We start from the raw sequence: 22,125 nt of genomic DNA, 5'->3' as shown, positions 1-22,125 counted from the left end.
TCTTTAAATATTCTCCAAATAGCAATGAACAATTAAGAGTGATGGGGACATATGTAAGGATTAGGTCATGTTTCAACCCCTAGCTATACAGAGCAGCATTCTGTTCCCTTTTGTCTCTCCCTTTGTGCAACTGAGCTCTTGTATGTGATATAGCAATGCAAAAACACTGGAAATTACCAACATATATACTTAAATATTGAAGCTCTTTACTTTTAAACTATTTAAAGGGATAGCTGCAGTCAGTGAAGCAGATGGAAACAATCTGCAGAATGATATGAAACCCCAGTGACAAGTTAAAGCAGGTTCAGTAATTTGGGCAGAGGAATGTGGAACTCAGCTCAGAGAGGAAGGATCAATGACTCGGTAGTCTCCAGGACTTTATAGAGACCCCCGCCTCAAACCTTCCCCTCCATTCTCAGAAGCACTTGTGCACCCAGTGCATGTGGGTATTTCATAGTATGAAATATAAGTAAAACCTACCCTTCCCTTCTACTGAAGGAAGTGACTTGCCATTGATAAATTAATATGGAAATAGGGTAAATGAAGGTCTCTCTATTTCTATAAAATTTGAATAGTTCTTTGCTTGTATATGGTACTTAGCAATAATAGAATGATTTACATGAAGTTTTCCAGGAACTTAGTGATGGACTTTGAAGCATATCAGCAAGGCTTCTAGTAATTTTTGAGACGTGGTAAATGTTTTCCTCCAATCAAGTAACTATTAACTCACTGTTGCTATATTTAAAGTTTTTGGAGTTCCATGACTGAGCAAGTTCATGCCTCAGCCACAGGAGAAGTAGGCGCAATCTCTTTCAGTCTTTGCGCTTTTTATTTTTTAATATGAATACATTTTAATAGTGGCATTTTAAACTTCATTCCTAATCTCTTGGCTTCCCTCTTTTCATCACAGTTGGTTATTTTGAGTGTGTGGGGTTTTCCATCAGGCTGTTGTTCCTTTTTTTTTACAAACTAAGCTGAAAGGGAGAAGGATATTTTTGACATTTTCTTAATCTCTCCAACTTGTCCTATGTAGCTCAAAGCAGAACTAGAAAGTTTTCAGACTGGATATTCTCATTCTAGTTCCCCTTTTTTTATCCTATGCTACACATAGTGAAATTGCATTTTTACTAGCTTAAAGTAAAAAAAAAGTGTCCAGTAAGATGGCAGCATGTTTGATCTCAGCGGCTTCAGGGTCAACCAAAGGTGTTATTGACCCTTTAAACATATTTCTGACGATCGTGAGATCCTCCTGGACTGTAAGAACTTAAAGTACTGCAGGTCTAACCCATCAGCGAGTTGCACTTGGGCGGAGAAACTGCAGGAGCTGGACTTGGTGCTGCTGCCTGTGTCAGAGAGGCACCAGAGGAGTCGGTGTGCAGTCTAACAGCAAGTGATCGGCCTTGTTGCTTTTCGTGTGGTTGCAAGACCGTATCGGACATTGTTAATGTGGAATTCAGCTGATTTATGGCTGGACAGTGGGGGGAGCTGTGTGGTCTTGGTCATAGTGAGAACTAGGCCTCCAGCCGTGGTGTCACCTAGTTACGGCCACTCAGAAGAAAGGCATTAGAGTTGGTGCTGCCCCAAGTTTTCGTTCGGCAGAAGTTATTGTTGTGTTCAATTGCAGATTTCTGCAACACTCATGGACTCAAAGTCTTGGACTCTATTTTTTTGTGTGACTGTATTTTACTGATATCTTGTGTGCTTGTGACCTTATATGTGCCTTGTGCTGTGTGTGACTGTTGGTACTGTGTTCCCATTGGAGTGTGATTACAATTCAAATCAGTCGCCTTGCGCTGTGAGGCTGAAGCAAAAATAGCTCCCAGGTATCACCAATTTAAACTTTTATGATGTCATACGGCGAAAGCTCACACGCATAAAGCACACACTTGAGCATGAGTGAACACGCACCGTCACACATAAACTAAGAAGAACTAGCTATCAAGGGGCTACCAGAGTAAGTCTTCACTTTTTACAGACACAAGCTGTAACTGAGAAGGTTACTGTAAATTCAGCAGTGTTGGTTTACAAGGTATATATATGTAACTGTTTTTCAAACTCTAACCTTGAGTCTTTACATCAGTCCACAAACCATTTAAATACAAGTAAGCGGATTTTTTTTAAAAATTGCAAAAACGATGGCAAAGTTTGTAATATAAAACTGGTGGTGGTGATTGTACAGATTGAAAGTTTGCAACCAGTGGCTGTAGAATCTGTTTGATCAAAAACCCCTCACTGGCAGGATTTTCGATGGCTTGAGGGTGTGGTAATGTGTGTTGGGTGGAAAGGGGAGGAGCACTTGACTTTGATGTACATGAAATAAGCAAAAGCTGCAGCAGCTGCTTTATTTACTGATCTCCCTTTGTGCTTTAATCCCTGCATTCCCTTGAAAATTAAGGATTAGCTTTATTTGTTGTACATACATCGAAGCATACAGTGAAGTGTGTACTTTGTGTCATCATTTGCAATATCTCATGTGGTGTTGGGCCAGTGGCATCAATACATGTTATGAGTAGAAAGGCTGGCTCTGTTATGGGAGTCAAATTGGACACACTGGAGGCTGTGGTAGAACAAAGGATCCTGCGGAAAATCCTAGAACTACTGGACAATGTTTCTCACCCCCTGCTTGCCACTTTGGCTGAATAGAGGAGCTCTTTTAGTAATAGACTAAGACAACTGCACTGCTGCAAATAGTGCGATATGAGGTCATTCTTACGCTTATAATGAGTCAACCTATAGACAGGGAAGCGATGGCCCCCTCCTGTTAGACTGTATGAGGTAACTTATTTTTTATTCTTTCTTCCTTCTCTTCTAATATTTATATATCTGTGCCCTTGGAATGCAAAGGAGCTGGTTGTGGACCACAGGAGGAATGGAGACAGGCTAACTCCTATTGACATCAATGGATCTGGGGTTGAGAGGGTGAACAGTTTTAAGTTCCTTAGCATACACGTCACCGAGGAGCTCACGTGATAAAAGCACAACAGTGCCTCTTTCACCTCAGCTGGTCGAAGAAGTTTGGTATGGGCTCCCCAAATCCTAAGATCTTTCTACTAGGACACATTTGAGAGCATTCTGACTGGCTGCATCACTGCCTGGTATGGGAACTGTACTTCCCTCAATCACAGGGCTCTGCAGAGAGTGGTGTGGACAGCCCAGCGCAGCTGTAGATGTGAACTTCCCACTATTCAGGATATTTACAAAGACAGGTTTGTAAAAGGGCCAGAAGGATCATTGGGGACTAGAATCACCCCAACCACAACCTGTTCCAGCTGCTACCATCTGGGAAGCAGTACCGTAGCATAAAAGCCAGGATCAACAGGCTTCTTCCACCAGGCCAGCAGACTGATTAATTCATACTGATACAATTGTATTTCTGTTTGACTGACTGTCCTGTTGTACATACTATTTATTTTAAATTACTATAAATTACACATTACACATTCAGACGGTGACGTAACGTAAAGATTTTTACTCAAGTATATGAAGGATGTAATTAATAAAGTCAATTCAGTTCAATACTGTGACACTGTAATTTCCAGCAACACACCCAAAATGCTGGTGGAATGCAGCAGGCCAGGCAGCATCTATTGGAAGAGGTACAGTCGACGATTCTGGCTGAGACCCTTCGTCAGGACTAACTGAAAGAAGAGATAGTAAGAGATTTGAAAGTGGGAGGGGAGATCCGAAATGATAGGAGAAGACAGGAGGAGAAGGGATGGAGCCAAGAGCTGGAAAGTTGATTGGCAAAAGGGGTACAAGGCTGGAGAAGGGAGAGGATCATGGGATGGGAGACCTAAGGAGAAAGAAAGGGGGAGGGGAGCACCAGAGGAAGATGGAGAGCAAGCAAAGAGTTATAGTGAGAGGGACAGAGGGAGGAAAAAGGGAGAGAGAAAAAAGGGGGGAAAATAAATAAATAACGGATGGGGTACGAAGGGGAGGAGGGACAGTAACGGAATTTGGAGAAGTCAATGTTCATGCCATCAGGTTGGAGGCTACCCAGACAGAATATAGGGCATTGTTCCTCCAACCTGAGTGTGGTTTCATCTTTACAGTAGAGGAGGCCGTGGATAGACATATCAGAATGGGAATGGGACATGGAATTAAAATGTGTGGCCACTGGGTAATTCTGCTTTCTCTGGTGTACAGAGTGTAGGTGTTCACTCCCTTTGCACTAATCCTAACGTTACTATAAAACCCGCTGATAAGGCCTCCAAATTTCACCCTGCCCTCAAGTTTACCTGGTCCATTTCCGACACCTCCCTCCCCTTTCTTGATCTTCCTGTCTCTATCTCTGGAGACAGCTTATCTACTGATGTCGACTATAAGCCTATGGACTCTCACAGCTATCTGGACGACTACTCTTCTCACCCTGTCTCTTGCAAAAATGCCATCCCCTTCTCGCAATTCCTCCATCTCCGCTGCATCTGCTCTCAGGATTAGGCTTTTCATTCCAGGACAAAGGAGATGTCCTCCTTTTTTAAAGAAAGGGGCTTCCCTTCCTCCACCATCAACTCTGCTCTCAAACGCATCTCTCCCATTTCACACACATCTGCCCTCACCCCATCCTCCCGCCACCCCACTAGGAATAGGGTTCTCCTTGTCCTCACTACCATCCCACCAGCCTCCGGGTCCAACATATAATTCTCTGTAACTTCCACCACCTCCAACGGGATCTGACCACCGAGCACATCTTTCCCTTCCCTCCCCTTTCTGCTTTCCGCAGGGATCGCTCCCTACGTGACTCCCTTGTCCATCCGTTTCCCCCCCCCCCCACCCCTCCCCACCGATCTCCCTCCTGGCACTTATCCTTGTAAGCGGAACAAGTGCTACACATGCCCTTACACTTCCTCCCTCACCACCATTCAGGGCCCCAGACAGTCCTTCCAGGTGAGGGGACACTTCACCTGTGAGTCGGCTGAGCTGATATACTGCATCCGGTGCTCCCGGTGTGGCCTTCTATATATTGGTGAGATCCGACGCAGGCTGGGAGACTGTTTCGCTGAACACCTACGCTCTGTCCGCCAGAGAAAGCAGGATCTCCCAGCAGCCACACATTTTAATTCCACATCCCATTCCCATTCTGATATGTCTATCCACGGCCTCCTCTACTGTCAAGATGAAACGACACTCAGGTTGGAGGAACAACACCTTATATTCCGTCTGGTTAGCCTCCAACCTGATGGCATGAACATCGACTTCTCTAACTTCCATTAATGTCCCTCCTCCCCTTCTTACCCCATCCCTTATTTATTTATCTATTTATTTATTATTTTTCCCCCTTTTTTTCTCTCTGCCTTTTTTCTCCCTCTGTCCCTCTCATTATAACTCCTTCCCTGCTCTCCATCTTCCTCTGGGCTCCACTCCCCCTTTCTTTTTCCCTAGGTTTCCTGTCCCTTTATCCTCTCCCTTCTCCAGTCTTGTATCCCTTTTGCCAATCAACTTTCCAGCTCTTGGCTCCATCCCTCCCCCTCCTGTCTTCTCCTATCATTTCAGATCTCCCCTCCCCCTCCCACTTTCAAATCTCTTACTATCTCTTCTTTCAGTTAGTCCTGACGAAGGGTCTCGGCCCGAAACATTGACAGTACCTCTTCCTATAGATGCTGCCTGGCTTGCTGCGTTCCACCAGCATTTTGGGTGTTTTGCTTGAATTTCCAGCATCTGCAGATTTCCTCGTGTTTACACTGTAATTTCCTTTGGAATCAATCTATCTATCTGTGCTGGGAGCAGCCTGCAAGTGTCGTCACGCTTCCAGCGCCAACATAGCATGCCCACAACTTACTAACGCTAACCCGTACATCTCTCGAATGTGGGTGGAAAATGAAGCACCTAGAGGAAACCCACGTCACAGGGAGAATGTACAGACTCCTTACAGTCAGCAGGGGAAATTGAACCCCGATCGCTGACGGCTGATTCTGTAATAGCATTTTGCTATTTGCAATGAGTTAGACTCTAAGGTCAAGAAGCCATCTTGTCATACTAGGAACCAGTTCAATGGATAGATCTGATATAAATTCTAGCTTAACAATGGAAAATTAATAACAATCTAGTTATCTTCCTTATGTTATTCGATTTTGAGTCTGACAGCTTAATTTTATAGTGACTCAGTAGTCACATCCTGTTGCAAACACCTAGTGGAATTAGCGCAGAGCACTAGTGACTCCCCAAATACAGTGGAATACAGTAATTGGGTTATCTGTTAATTGAGGCAGCCATTTGTTTAGGACAACTCTCATAGAACAAAAACTAAATCGAGAAAATAGCCGGGATTCTTTTTATTCGGGACACTATGCTGCTTAATTGGAGCAGGAGACTGTTGCCAAACAGTCTCTAACTAGTATCATTCATGTGCTCGGTTAGACACTACACGACGCTTAGAGCAATATGTTTTTAAATCGTGTCAGCTGCATATGTATGTGTTCAAAAAGGAAGGATTTTTGTCACTGATCGTTGGTGAGAAATAAGCAGAAAGACAATTCAGAACTGTTTTCCTCACCGTGGTTTCAAGCATTCAGGCTTTGAGATGCCAGAGATGGCCAGAAGTGGGAAAAAAAAGACACAATTTCACCACTTCAACAAATTAAGGATTACCAAGGTATCGACAATCAACCTGAATGCTACAATGAAATCAAAAATTTGGAGGATGCAATCGTCTAAAGTATTGTACGAAGGCAGACTATTATCTGCACTAGGTGTCTGCACTGATTATGTTCATTTACAGTCAATCAAAAGAACGTGTCAGATGAATTTCTCCGTCGATAACTATTAGGAACTAATACACAGTTTCATAGTAGTGAGAGGCATTGGTAGTGTTCTAATTTGTATTGCATTTCATTTAAATATATAAATTGTTACTCAGTTAAACAGTAGTTTGTCTTTTTTAAACTTTCAACTATTTCCGTGAAACTTCATTGGGGAAACCGTTTAAATGGGCCAGAATGGTTCCGATGAGCCCCGATTAACCGGACTCCACTGTACATCAGAGTTGTTTGGTTTGTGTTTGTGTCCCTTGTGACTCTGCAACGTGTTCTGTGTGATTGCAGCCTGGGAGTGAATAAAGCGGAAAGCCTGCCCCCTCTCTGGGCCTTTGTCAGGAGCTCACTTGGTCCGTGTTTTAAGTTTTGCTCTGAACCCAGTTAACTGTCACAGTGTCTGCCGGACGCCCTTGTCAGCTGCTTGTATAACTGTCATTTCTTAGACAGTGAAATTGCGGCTTTAGTTGCTTAAACCACAGCACTTTAGTGGAGAGTAGTTCAGAGAGTTCTGAGTGCCCATTTTGTCTGTCGGGCAGGATTGCATTAGCGTGAGTGTGATCTAGTAGTTCGGGTACTTCTGTAGTGCCAGATCTTGCCTGTTGGGCAGGACTGCATAAGAATGAGTGTGATTTTTATTCAGTCCATGGACGGATGACACAATTGGGTCTGCTCACGAGTACACTTCCAGTTTCAGAAAGGACATGACATCAAAATCAAATCCTTATTTTTCTCTCTCTGCCCATTTTTCTCTCACTTCCTTTTATACACACATACAGTACATAAATGGTAACAACCAGTTGTGCACGTATGATATTCCTGTAACCTACCTGAGCCAAGAAAGTGCCAGTATACACCCCACCCAGTTGTAGCAGGGGGCTCCATGAACCTAGCAGTATTTATCAAGCTTGGATTCTGCCTAGGGGCTTAGAGGCTTCAGTTCTGAATGGTGCTTTTTGTATTAAATAGCTGACAAACTTGGCACAGCATGTTTTAAATGGAGCTGTCTCTTGTATTCATTACAGACTGAGGATTTGACTTAATTGAGTGCACGGATATGTTCTCCTCATAGTGTTTTAGCAAATTCTTTCTTTAAGTACACGCCACTCCAACAATACATTAGACCTTTGGTGGAACAGTTCCAGAGACATAAACTATGAAAAATACACTGATTGAACTGTAATTTATACCTTTTTGCTCTCTGCAGAGGATGTACTAAGTAAAGATACTGGAGAATGTGCAATATGCCTTGAAGAGCTGCAGCAGGGAGACACCATTGCACGCCTGCCCTGTCTATGTATCTACCATAAAGGGTAAGTATAAATATTCCTAAGAATATTAAACACCCTTGCACCCAGGTAGAATATGGTTTAAAGGAATCCAGGAACCCTTTTAATATTGCATCATCAAAACTATGTGGGCACTTGGCCAAGTGGTTAAGGCATTGGACTAGCGACCTGAAGGTCGTGAGTTCGAGCCCCAGCCGAGGGAACGTGTTGTGTCCTTGAGCAAGGCACTTAATCACACATTGCTCTGCGACGACACTGGTGCCAAGCTGTATGGGTCCTAATGCCCTTCCCTTGGACAACATCAGTGTCGTGGAGAGGGGAGACTTGCAGCATGGTCTTCCATACAACCTTGCCCAGGCCTGCGCCCTGGACAGTGAAGAATTTCCAGGCGCAGATCCATGGTCTCGCAAGACTAACGGATGCCTTTATCAAAGCTCTGATCTGTTGTAATGACTATCTTTGTAATCACTCTAACAGATCAACGGTGCACTTGGAACCTCCAATTTCACAAAGCATAGGGTTAGTACAACGCTTTATAGTACCAGTGGCCCAGGTTCAATTCCCGCCACTGCCTGTAAGTGTGAGTTTCTTCCCACCCTCCAAAGGCGTAGCAGTTGGTAGGTTAATTGGGCGTTGTAAATTATCCCGTGATTAGGCCAAGATTAAATCGGGCAATTGCAGCTCGAAGGGGCTAGAGGGCCTATTCGGTGCTGTATCCCAATTAAAAAAAAACAGGTTTCTTGTGATGACAGATTAATGGATTAAATCTGTTAGTGTTTAATGATTCCTGGTGCACTGTTCTCAACAGCATTCAGAGATGGATCTAGAAAGGCACTGGCAGTTGCTTAAACGTTGTTGCAATGTGCTAAAGGAGCATTGACTCTGGTTGGTGGCAGTTTCACAGTTTAACCACGCTAGTCTAGGATTGCTAACCCAGGTTGGATATACTGCTTGGAGTTGCATTGCATGGGCTCCCTCCTTCAATGGCACCATATGTTCATGTTACCCAAATCCCTCTCTTTTTCCAATGTTTCCAAAATATCCAAAGAAATTAAACAGAATTACCTTAACATAATGCTCATATGACTTGTGACAAAGATTTCTCATAATAAAATCCAGGGAATTAAGACTGGGTCCATAAAACACAGTGTTGGGCAACTGTGTTGGTGCTCATGGTTTGAACTAGTCCCAAGTGGTCAACTGATGAAGGAAATAAAACTCAAGGAATCCAAGGGCATTTGACAAAGTGGCTCAGTAGGAGAAAGCAAATTGTATTGGCCATTGAGAGTTTGGCAATTGGAGGGTCCTGTCCAGCAGGTATCTGTGGGGCTCAGTACTGCATCTTTCACTAAGCTTGGGTTAAAACTCGGGGCTATCATAAAGAAGTTGGCTGAAGGCACCCAATTTGGCCACGTGGGTGACAATGAAGGAAAGAGCTGTCAGTAGTTACGTGGGCACAAAAAGGGCAAATGGAATCCAATCCAGAGGTGTGTTAATTCATTTGGGAAGAACAAATAAGGCAAAAAGAGTTTGCTCAGAGAAGGAGTCCTTATAGAAAAGGAACTTGATAAAAGATGTTACAAGAAAAAGGGAACCTGCAAAGTTCACTTCCCATATTATGCAAGATGCAAAAGAAGAACATAAGAAAAAGGGAACAAGAGTAGGCCATCAGGGCCTTCCAGCCTGCCCCATTTTAATAAAATCCTGGTTGTTTTTTGCTAGCCAAAACTCCTCTTCCATCCCATTTCTCTATTCCTCTATCAAATAGTTATCCTCCTTCAGTCTAAGTACTTTGAATGACCCAGCTGCTAGGACAGAGAATTCCAGAGATTCACTGCTCTCTGATTTAAAAGAAATTCTATGTACATCAGTTTTGAATGATGAACCCCTTATCTTGTAGTTTTTGTCTCCTCTCCCCCTAGTGAAAACATTTCAATATCTACTTTGTTAAGCCTCCAAACTCTGATTTTAAACCTCTGCTGCCTTGCAGCCATACCCACTCATGGGAAAGGCTTCGGGAGTAAACTCCAAGGAAGAAATCCGGAGCCGGGGTCCCAAAGACAGTTTGATATTGTTTACAACTTCACTCTGGCAACCTCTGCGACAACACTGGTGCCAAGTTGTATCGACACTTGCCCTTCTCTTGGACGACATCACTGACGTGGAGAGGGGGAACCCGCTGCATGGGCAACAGCTGGTTCTTCAAATTTTCCTGCCCAGGCTTGTGCTCTGGAGAGGACACATGCAAGCCCATGATCCCCTGGGATCGATGGCTGCCTACTAAGCCTCCTTAAGATCTTATATGTTTGAGTAAGTTCACCCCTCATTTCACTAAACTCCAAGGAATACAGATTAAAACTATTTAGCTTCTCTTAGTATACAGCGGTCTCATGCCAGGAATTAGCCTGGGAAATCTCCTTGGTACTGTCTCCAATGTACATCTTATTTTAGGCAAGGGGACCAGAGCTGTACACAGTATTCCAGAAGAAGCCGTACCAATACCATATACAACTGCAACCAAACCTCCCTATTTTGAAACTCCAACCTCTTTGCAATGAAGGCCAAAGTGCCATTTGCCTTCTTACCTACTTGTGAGACCTGCCTGTTAGTTTTTAATGGTTCCTGCACCAGAAGACTTAGATCTCAACTGATTTGTAGTCTCTCTCCAGGTAGTAATCTGCCTTTTTGATTTCTCTTATAGTGCATGACCTCACTCTTCCCCACTTTAAACTTAATTTACCAGTCTTGTTGACTCACTCAATCTATCTATACCTCACTGCAGCATTGCAGTATCCTTATCATAATATGCTCTTCCACTTATTTTCATATCATTGGCAAATGTGGAAACCTCCCTTTTTCTTGGTTATTAATGTAAATGACGAACAAGTGTGAGGCAAGATCTGATCCTTGTGCTAATCTACTAGTTACTTCCAGTCTGAAAAGAACATATTGATTCCAATTCTTCTATGAATCAACCAGTTTTCAATTCATTTTAACACACTTTTATTAATGATATGCACCAGCCTCCTATGTGGCATGTCATCAAATGCCTTTTAGAAATCTGGACGTGCTATTTGAAGGTTCTCTTCTGTCAATTCTTCCCTGTTAAGTCCTCAAAAAATTTGGATGATATTGTCAAACATGACTCACCCTTTGTAAAATCTTGTTGGGTGGATTTAATTATATTCAGCTTTCCTAAACGATTAGATATTTCCTCTTTGATTACAGACTATAGCATTTTGCCAATAATAGCAAATAATGGATGCACCACCCTTCTGCATTGGGCCTAACTCACTGCTCTCTTCAAAGACCACATGAAATCAATGCAATGTGAAAACATTATTCATAAATGCTCTAACATCTCTCAACAAAGGATGATAATATCAGTAAATTTAATGTAATAATATGTTGCTATAAGATACATGCATGCATTTTTGTGAATTATTGTTTTGCCACTGCTGAAGACTATTTTTCTCCACAAACCTAGTTGTGTGATTACTCGACTGGGTCATCTGCCATTCTGCAATTACACAGGTTCTGAAAGGCCCCTTTCTTGTTCTTGCCTCTCTTTTCATTGATGTCATATTGCATGAGTAAACTTGATATAATGTTGTATCTGCTGCTTCTCTCTCACCAGATGTATAGACTCATGGTTTGAAGTCAATAGATCATGTCCTGAGCACCCATCAGATTAAAAAATGAAGTGAACCAAATGAGCTGTTGCTAAAAGGTAATATCTTTGTCTAGTATTCATAATATGCTCCATATCTCCAGCTGGCCTTTATTATGTATTGACTTTTCCATACCTGATTAATGCTGCATTGGCCCATGTCATTTGGACTTTTTGAGGTCTGTGGAAGGCTCTTTAAGGGAACCATGACAACATTTTGAACTGTTAAAATATAGTATTTTGTTTGAGTGTTTTAAAAGGATACTGCTGTTATCTTGAACAATAAGCTCTCATTTAGAGTCAATATACCAGGTCAACTTGCCCTGTAAGTGTAAGTGATTCAGATTGGAAATATGTTTATATATAGCATAACTAAATTGACAAATGGGTCAAATTTGAAAAGACTATGACGACAGTGTTTTATTTTTATTCATCTGTCAGGATCTACACCACACTGGTAAGGCTAGCATTTACTCCCATTCCTGACTGCTCTTAACGATTATAAGATGGCTATAACATAATTGCCTGGGTACAATTGATTTGGCATTTGTCATTTATCAGGGAGGGAACGAATGGACTCCTATTTTGGTTGAAACATTTGCTTCTGTGTAATGTCCTAACCTGTTCTACTATTTTTGCTTCAGGTGCTTGACTTTATTTCTCCAGTAAATCTTGTTTACTAATGGGTATGTCACATGATAGTGTTATAGAATTATACAGCACATCCAGACCCTTTGACACACCATATCTAAGGTAACTCATCATGTACCTATTGATTCCAGTTTCATTTACTAGCACCTGGTCAATAGCTTTCTTGCCTTGGAGACTAAGATCTTGCCCAGATGCTTCTTAAATATTGTATCTGCTTCCACCATTTTCTATTTTTTTTTACAAAACTTCAAAGGTTTAATCAGACAAAAGTACATGAAGTACACACATCAAGTATTTACAAGACAGTGAACAAATTCAAATTAAAATATGATTATTGCTATCTATAAAACAGACAATTCCCTGGGGGGACCCAACATTTCTGGAAATCCCTCCACTGTGTCCATGGTGACCGTATGCTCCCTCTCCAAGGACATCCGGGTACAAACGTATCCCTGAAAGAGAGGCTCACCTGTTATTCCCAGGCAGTCTCTCACCCAAGGACTTACTAGGCCTGAGGCTACTTGGGTTCCGAGATAGGGCTTTCCAGGCTAGTATGGCCATAAGCTATCCACCACTTTCTCAGGCAGCACATTGCACATATCAACCGCATTCTAGGATAAAATGAATTACTCAGGTCCCCCATTTTCCTTTCAAAATCTCTTACTCTTTATCTTAAATTTATGCCCTCTGGTCTTTGATCCCTCTGCCGTGAGGAAAAGTTTTTTACTACCTACCAGAATTATGCTTCATAATTTTGCTTCATAATTTTGTATGCCTCAAAATCTTGCTTCATAAATTATGTATGCCTCAAAATTTTGCTTCATAAATTATGCTTCATAATTTTGTATGCCTCAAAATCTCCGACTCCCCCTCAGCCTGCTCTGCTCCAAGGTAAACAAACCCAACCTATCCAGTTTGTTATCAAAGCTGCAATATTCCATCTTGAGCAACACCCTGCTGAACCTCCAGTGCGTACTCTGTGGTGCAACCTATTGTGTACGATGTGGCAACCAGAACTGCATTCACTATTCCAACCGTAACCTCTCCAGTGTTTTATATGGTAATACCAACGTCTCCTCATTCTTATATTCTATGTACTGGACATTTGTCTTCGTCACTACTTTTTCCAACTATGCAGCCAACCTCATGGTCCACCTAGGTCCGTTGGTTCTCAATAGTCTCTAGGGAAGTACGGTTCATTGTGCATACTTACCCTTATGTGACCCATAATGCATCACCTCACACTTATTAGGATTGAATTTCATCTGCCATTGCTCTGTGCAATTCACCAGATGATCAATACCATTCCGCTGCCTTAAGGTGACCTTCCTCACTTTCAACACCAATCAACAAAGTTCATGTGATCTGAAAACTTACTGATCTTATTCCTTACATTGACATCAAATACTTTTTTTCCCTGCACAGTTAATGTGATTATATTAAATTTGTTTCCCATTTCATTTCTTGGAACACTTTGATTGTAACTAAAAAAAAAAAATTACAAAATATGAAATGAATCATTCGGTCCCAAAGCCCGTTTGTGTAGGAAGCGTGGTAGTGATGGATACTGGGCCCATTGTGGCTTTTTGATGTTAATGCAGTATACAGGTACTGATTTGGCGCTATGATAGCCATTGTGGTAATCATTATGATAAACAGCATGACTACCTCTACAAATTACTTTTACAGTATGGCAGGAACTCATTTATCTAATAATGCTTTTCCTGCTAACTGAATGTTATCCAATTTGTCCAATGACCTGTGCACACCAAGTGCAGGAGGAACTCAGCAGGCGAGGCAGCATATATAGAGAGAAATGTCAGTGTTTCAGGCCAAGAACCTTCATCAGTCCTGTTTACGTCCCTCCGAAGATGCTGCCTGACCTGCTTTCTTCCATCATTTGGCATACGTTGCTTAAGATTTCCAGCATCTTCTTGTGTCATCCAATGGCCCTACAGTTATCTGATATCTGTACGTGCCCTCATTCAATACAGGAAGTCTATTTATATGTAAGGGAGAAAGAGGTATGGGTATGGTTTGATAAAGGACATTTGACTAATGTTCATATGGATGACAAACGGGTTTGATTAGTTGGGCTTTTTCTATGTTGTATATATTATTTATATATATTAATATATTGTATATATTATTCTGTCTTTGCAGTTTCTCTTTTAAAAATATGGGTTGGTACTGACATTGCTAATGAGCAATGACCACAGATGTTATTTATATGTCATCAGTCTGATTGGCTTAAGGCAATGAGCTGTAAAGTGCATTAGGTTGAACCATCATTTGTTTCAGAGCCAACTCTGGAGTCTAACCTTTTAAAAAGTGATGTCTAAAAACACACAAAAATTGCCCAGTGGTCTTTTAGAACATAGGACAGTACAACACAATAATGTTCCTTGGTCCACAATGTTGTGCTGACCTTCTAACCTACTCCAAGGTCAACCTAACTCTTCACACCTGCATAGCCTTCCATTTTTCTTTCATCCATGTGCCTATCTAAGAGTCCCTTAAATGTCCCTAATCTATCTGCTTCTACCACCACCCCATGGCAGCATATTCCACCAACCTCTGTGTATTTAAAAAAAAACATCTCTGATATCCTCCCTATACTTTCCTCCAATCACTTTAAAATTATATCCTCTCGTATTAGCCATTTCCACTCTGGGAAAAAGTTTCTCGCTATCCACTCTATGTCTCTTATCATCATATACACCTTTGTCAATTCTCCTCACATCCTCCTTCACTCCAAAAGAAAAGTCCTAGTTCATTCCTGATAGATTTTCTCTGCACCTTCCAAAGTTTCCACATTCTTCCTATAATGAGGCGATCAGAACAGAACACAATATTCCAAGTGTGGTCTAACCAGGGTTTTACAGACCTGCAACATTACCTCGTGGCTCTTGAACTCAATCCCCTGAAAGCCAACACACCATATGTCTTTTTAACCACCCTATCAACTTGCATGGCAACTTTGAGAGGTCTATGAACATGGACCCAAAGATCCCAATGATCATCCACTCTGCTAAGAATCCTGCCATTAATCTTGTACTCTGCCTTCAAGTTCAACCTTCCAGAGTGTATCACTTCACACTTTTCTGGGTTGAACTCTGTCTGCCATTTCTTAGCTCAGCTCGTATCTGTCAACATCATTTTAACCTACAGCAGTTTCTCACACTACCCACAACACTGCCAAACTTCATGTCAACTGCAAACTTACAATCTTTTATCTTATATATTCACTCTGTTTCTTGTTCAAGGTGGGAATAGTGATGAAATCTATCTCAATTTTCTGTATGGAATGTCAGAAGTGCTAAGGAATGTTAAATTCACTGTTGTTGCTCTGTCATCAGGTTTTTCTGCCACTTCTGTAAATGGAACAAACAGTTCCAATAAACAGAGGCTGCGATTGAATTCCGAAAAGGTGAGGAAATGCTTAACGGAATGATGATCATTGCCGCTTCCTCGGATTGCTGAATAAGAAAACTTACCTTCTCCTCTTTAAACATGGCGACTACCGGTTCAGTGACGCCACACCTCTCATCTTTTCTGGATTATGTTTCAAAATGCCTGTCGGTAGGCTTTCTTGTCATTTGGACATTTTGTGCCACAGATATGTGAAAGACACACAACAATTAAACAAATTTTCTTTATACAGCTGATGTTTAATTGTTTGGTAATTAGTTTGTGCCTTTGACATTTTTAAAAACCAGTTAATTTGTTTGTAATTAATTGTTTTTGGTACATTTATTTGCACTAATTGTGCTGCGATAGCCATTTGTGAGAGATGAGTGAATGAGTCACATTTGATCTTTCTAAAAACAAACTGAGTAGGATTATCAGTATCATAGGATGCAACTTGACTTTCAACCTATCTCACACAAACACTCAAAGGAACTTCATTGACGGTACCAGCGAGCAATGGCATTCCTCCCAAGTTTCAGATGGCACTTGGAAAAGCTACAACTGAAAATGTGAATTTAAAGATTATTTTTGGACTTTGTTCACATGTTTATACATGGGAAGAATGTCAGAATGGATTTCATTTCCTCAACCATGAGAGGATATTTACTATAACTCAGTGAATGAGCCTATGTTCTTCTGGAGATCTGGAGCTCTTTAGTATTGGATGGCCTTCCAAAGACAGTGATGCAATGTGGTAGTGTAAATCCATTGGAACAGAATATATCTTCTGTCTGTTTTGGAATTGTAACAGCAATGCATTGACCAATCAGCCTGAGGAATCCTCGACATGGCGCCCAATGAATGAGGGCACAATGGAACATTGACCGCTTTCGGGCACTCTTTCTCAGAGATGGATTCAGCAGAAAATGCTAATGTTGCATTAGTAGAGCAAAGGACTGAAGTTAAGACAAGTTGCTTGAGAAGCTGTTTCCCAAAATATGAACACTCATAGGAACAGAGTGCCAAAAGTAGGGAGGGGGTCAAATGAGCTCCTCCTACTTGCCACAAAAGAGAAAAAAAAATGTATGCTTACAGGTATACCAGCACCTCTCCTTGGTACCTAGCTACCACAAAGTCTTGCAGTAAAAAAAAGAGCTATTTTAATTGGTAGCAGCTAATAATGTTATAAAAATCTTGTAAACTTTGCTCCACTGTTAGGAGTGACCCTATCTCACCTCTGGGAGGAATAAGAGATGTTATCACAAAAATACAAGCAAATCAATGTTTAAAAATTCAATAAATTGTTAATATGTAAAAACAAAAAAATTACTCTGTGCCTGCTTTGAGAAAAAGGTTATACAGAACTGAAAATGAGCCGCTGAATATTTTGAATTTTTTTTGTGATTTTTAAATCTCAGTGCGTTTATAGAAAAAAATGCTTAAATCTGAAAGCTAACTGGTTAATAAAATGGACTTAAATTCTAAGCAGAGGTTGTTTAGTCGAGTTGTGTAATTAAAGATATTTGTATTTATATGCTGCATTTCAAACTTTGTTTTACAGGTAATGTGGTGCTGCAGAAGTATTATCACTGTTGTTGAAAATCCTAGTGATCGGTTTTGCACACAGCAAGCTCCCACCGATATAAATGTGAATATGAAACAATTTGATATGTTTTAGTTAAGTAATGTTGGTTGCAGAATATTGGGCCTTGGTTATATCACCAGACCAACATTGCAAAGGCAGTGTCTGGGAACATATATTTCAACCTCACTTTGGCACCTGGAATGGTAACCATGAGTTGCTAGATCATCGTAACACCCTCCTGGTTCAATTCCTTATAGAGAATGACATATGCTATCATGACCTGATCGGGCTAGTAGGTGACTTTAACCTTGCTCTTAACTACTCCCTGATATGTTCTTGCATGCAGCTCAGCTCAAGGACAAGGAGGAATGGTCAATATATGATGGGGCTTGTCACCAATGTCTACAACACACAAATGATTACATCTATATGAAGTGGTTCTGATCACAATTGTTCTAAAGTAGGTTTAGTGTGTGGAAGAGGACTGAGACCAGGATGAATGGTATGGAGCCAGCATAATCTCAGGCAGTATCTGTGCAGGTGGCAAAATTCAGGTTCATTTCAGTACATGTTCAATTCAGCAAGCAAGTATTAGGACAAAAACCATCAGGCCACACCCTCCATTTTCTAGTGAGATTAAAAAAATAGCTCCACCTATAACTTTCAGGAGCCCTTTTGAATTTTTCTGAATTACAGTGGTGCAGCAGACCACAATCAACAAAGGATAAATCGAAGTAAGCAGTTTTCTGGAGACCTCGCGTGGCAGGAATCGTACACTGCTTTGCCTCAAATTCTTAGTGTACAGTGGGAGTTCTGGTATCACATCAGTAATTCCCCTTGGATAGGAGTCTAATGGAATAACAACTCAAGGCTGTGTGTATCCTTTTTCTGTCCTCTCTAGAGCCTTAAGCCATCGGTTGTTGCTAAAACTGTTCCTTGTGTTTGATTGCTATTAAATTAGGAGCTGGAATTTACACAAGGTCAGTCCTGTCTCTATCCATTAATTGACACTTTTTTCGGTGATTCCAAACTGGTTTGGCTGGTTTCTGTGGCAGGTGCTTTAGCTAAGCAAAAGACAAGTTTAAGCTAACAAGTGTCAATGTTTAATGTTTTCTAATCCAGCAAAGTGTTATGAAAGAAGAGTGGACTGTGCAGAATTTAGAACTCAGAACAGTATGGGCCTTTTGGCCCATGATGTTGTGCCGACCTGGTAACCTTCTCCAAGATCAGTCAAACCACTCGCCCCTTAGATAGCCACATGGGTGGATGAAAGAAAATGGAGGTCTATCTTAGAGTCTCTTAAAAATCACTAATGTATTTGACTCTACCACCCCAGCAGCATGTTCCATGGACACACCACTCTCTGTTTGAGAAAAACATAACCCCTCTATTTTCCTACAGTCACCTTAAAATTATGCCCCACACACAAAATGCTGGTGGAATGCAGCAGACCAGGCAGCATCTATAGGAAGAGGTATAGTCGACATTTTGGGCCGAGACCCTTCGTCAGGACTAACTGAAAGAAGAGATAGTAAAAGATTTGAAAGTGAGAGGGGGAGGGGGAGATCTGAAATGATAGGAGAAGACGGGAGGGGAAGGGATAGAACTAAGAGCTGGAAAGTTGATTGGCAAAAGGGATACAAGGCTGGAGAAGGGAGCGGATCGTGGGACGGAAGGCCTAGGGAGAAAGAAAGGGGGAGGGGCACACCAGAGGAAGCTGGAGAGCAGGCAAGGAGTTACTGTGAGAGGGATAGAGAGAGAAAAAAGAGAGGAAAAAATAATAAATAAATCAATCAATCACTCAATCAATCAATAAATAAGAGATGGGGTAAGAAGGGGAGGAGGGGCATTAATGGAAGTTAGAGAAATCAATGTTCATGCCATCAGGTTGGAGGCTACCTGCACCTTATATTCCCCTTTTTTCCCTCTCTTTTTTTCTCTCTCTGTCCCTCTCACAATCACTCCTTGCCTGCTCTCCATCTTCCTCTGGTGTTCCCCTCCCATGACCCTCTCCCTTCTCCAGCTCTGTATCCCTTTTGCTAATCAACTTTCCAGCTCTTAGTTTCATCCCTCCCCCTCCTGTCTTTTCCTATCATTTTGGATCTCCCTCTCCCCCTCCCACTTTCAAATCTCTTACTATCTCTTCTTTCAGTTAGTCCTGATGAAGGGTCTCGGCCTGAAACATCGTTTTTGTGTGTGTTGCTTGTATTTCCAGCATCCGCAGATTTCCTCATGTTCGCGGTTTTAAAATTATGCCCTTTCATATTAGCCATTTCCTCCCTGAGGAAAAAGTTGTTGGCTGTGTACTGTATCTATGCCTCTTATACCCCTCTATCAAGTCACCTCCTTCCCTCCAAAGGGAAAAGCTCTAGCTTGCCAAACCTTTCCTCATTAGACAAATTCCCTAATCCAGGCAGCATCCTGATAAGTCTCTTCTTCATCCTCTCTGAAGCTTCCACCTCTTCCCTATGATGAGGCAACCTGAACTGAATGCAATACTCCGTGTGGTCTAACCAGAATTCTTTAGAGCTGTAACATTACCTCGTGGCTCATAAACTCAATTCACCTACTAATGAAGGCCAACACCCCATAAGCCTTCTTAACCACCATTTCAACTTATGTGGTTACTTTGAGAGATCTATGGACGTAGAGCTCAAAATCCCTCTGATCCTCCACACTCCCGAGAATCCCTGCCAATAACTGTGTAATCTGCCATCTGTCCATTCTCAGCCCAGCTCTGCAGTCGATCAATGTCCCGTTGTAACCAATGAAAACCTTCTGCACTATCTACAATACCGCCCACCTTCGTGTCAACTGCAAACCCTTGCACTTCCCATCCCACGTCATTTATAAAAATCACAAAGTGCCGGGGTCCCTAAACCGATCTCCGCGGAGCACCACTGGTCATTGACCTCCAGGCAGAATACTGCCACCCTGTGCCAATTCTGAATCCAATTTGCACCGAGAGAAACAGTTACATTTCAAGTCAATGAACTTTCATTAGAAATGTTTTCATAGAAAGTCAAGGTCATTAGCCCAAAATACTAACTCTGTTTCACTTACCACTTCTACTGCCTGATCTGTTTAGCCTTTCAAGTTGGTGCAGTACTGTGCAATTCAACGTTGCAAATAAGAATGTATTAACTGAAAGGAAAGCAGAAGTAGATTTTTAAATAAATTTTGCTGGACATTTTGATAAGTTTTAGATGGACCTAATGACCTCTAAATGGCCTCTGAGCTTTCTCATTCAATAATTTTCTAAACAGTAGAGTGCAGTCAAACAGTTGTAGGTTGCAGTCATTGATGTTCCTTGATTTCTTTGACCTGTTCCTTGCCTTTACAACTTCCTTAAATCCTGGACTACATTTTCATGTTCCTCCAATTTAAACCATAATGGCTTACGTTTGGGTACTAATGTGCATGTATATACACTTCAGATTAGCAGCAATAAAGTAATATTATATTTACTACTTAGCACATTGATCTAAAATAAATGAGATACTATTTTGAATATTAAATTTATTACGATTGAAAAAATCTACTAATTTTTTCATTTTTATTATATTACACAATAGATGACATAATACCAACATATGGTTAGAGTGGAGAGATTGCTGAATATTGTGGAAAGATTGCAGAGTTTTGCAAGAAACATAACGTAATAGTAGGTGATTTTAACTTTCCACATATTGACTGGGTCTCCCATACTGTTAAGGGATTAGATAGGATTGAGTTTGTCAAATATGTTCAGGAAGGTTTCCTTAATCAGTATATAGAAGTCCCACTGAGAGTGTGTGCAATACTTGATCTCCTATTCGGAATGAGACAGGGCAGTTGACAGAAGTTTGTGTAAGGGAACACTTTCTATCTAGTGATCACAATGCCATTCGTTTCAAGGTAATTATGGAAAAGGATACGTCTGGTCCTTGGATTAAAGCTCTAAATTGAAGTAAGGACAATTTTGATGGTATCAGAAAGGTTCTGGCAAATGTGGATTGGGACAGACTGTTTTCTGGCAAAGTTTAACTTGATAAGTGCAAGGCCTTCAACAGTGAAATTTTGAAAGTACAAAGCATTTATGTGCCAGTTAAAATAAAAGGCAAGGATAACAGACTTAGGGAACATTAGGTTTTCAAGAGATATTGGGCCCTGGTTAAAAAAAGAAAAGGAGGTACACAGCAGATGTAAACAGGTAAGAACAAATGAGGTACTGGAGTAAATAAAAATAAGAAAGAAATCAGCATGGCTGACAGAAAGCATGAAATTGCTCTAGCAGACAAGGTGAAGGAGAATCCTAAGGGATTCTACAGATATATTAAGAGCAAAAGGATTGCAAGGGACAAAATTGGTCCTCTGGAAGATAAGAATGGTAATCTGTGTGTAGTGCCAAAAGAGATGGGGGAGATTTTAAATGGAGTTTTTGCATCTGTATTTACTCGGGAGACTGTCACAGTCTATAGAAATGAGGCAAAGTATAACGAGGTCACGGATCCTATATTACAGAGGAGGGTGTGTTTCCTGTCTTGAGGCAAATTAAGGTGGACTAATTCCTAGGGCCTGACAAGGAGTTCTCTTGGATCCTGTGGGAGACAAGTGTAGAAATTGCAGGGGCCTTAGCAGAGACTGTTAAAACAGCTATAGGCTCGGGTGAGGTACCAGAGGATTGGAGGATAGCCAATGTAGTTCTGTTGTTTAAAAAAGGTTCTAAGAATAAACCAATAAATTATAGGCTAATGAGTTTGACATCAGTGGTGGGTAAGTTATTGTGGG

At 41.3% G+C, this 22,125-nt stretch overlaps 1 protein-coding gene across 3 annotated transcripts in view; it reads left to right on the top strand.

Annotated features, from left to right (window-relative positions):
• znrf2b (zinc and ring finger 2b) overlaps positions 1-17,239 on the top strand; it is a 174,521-nt gene extending 157,282 nt beyond the window's left edge. For 2 of the 3 annotated variants that reach the window (XM_072283488.1, XM_072283485.1), the window contains 3 exons: positions 7,957-8,062; positions 11,676-11,768; positions 15,719-17,239. In XM_072283488.1, the coding sequence (XP_072139589.1) occupies positions 7,957-8,062; positions 11,676-11,733 (164 nt within the window). In that variant the 3' untranslated portion in view covers positions 11,734-11,768; positions 15,719-17,239. The other variant, XM_072283486.1, reaches the window with a different exon arrangement.
• Positions 17,240-22,125: the final 4,886 nt, after the last annotated feature.

Source organism: Mobula birostris, chromosome 19 (assembly GCF_030028105.1).
Source record: "Mobula birostris isolate sMobBir1 chromosome 19, sMobBir1.hap1, whole genome shotgun sequence".
Lineage (NCBI taxonomy): Eukaryota > Metazoa > Chordata > Chondrichthyes > Myliobatiformes > Myliobatidae > Mobula > Mobula birostris.
Note: the sequence above shows the minus strand (reverse complement) of the source record. Positions and strands in the feature narration are given on the sequence as shown.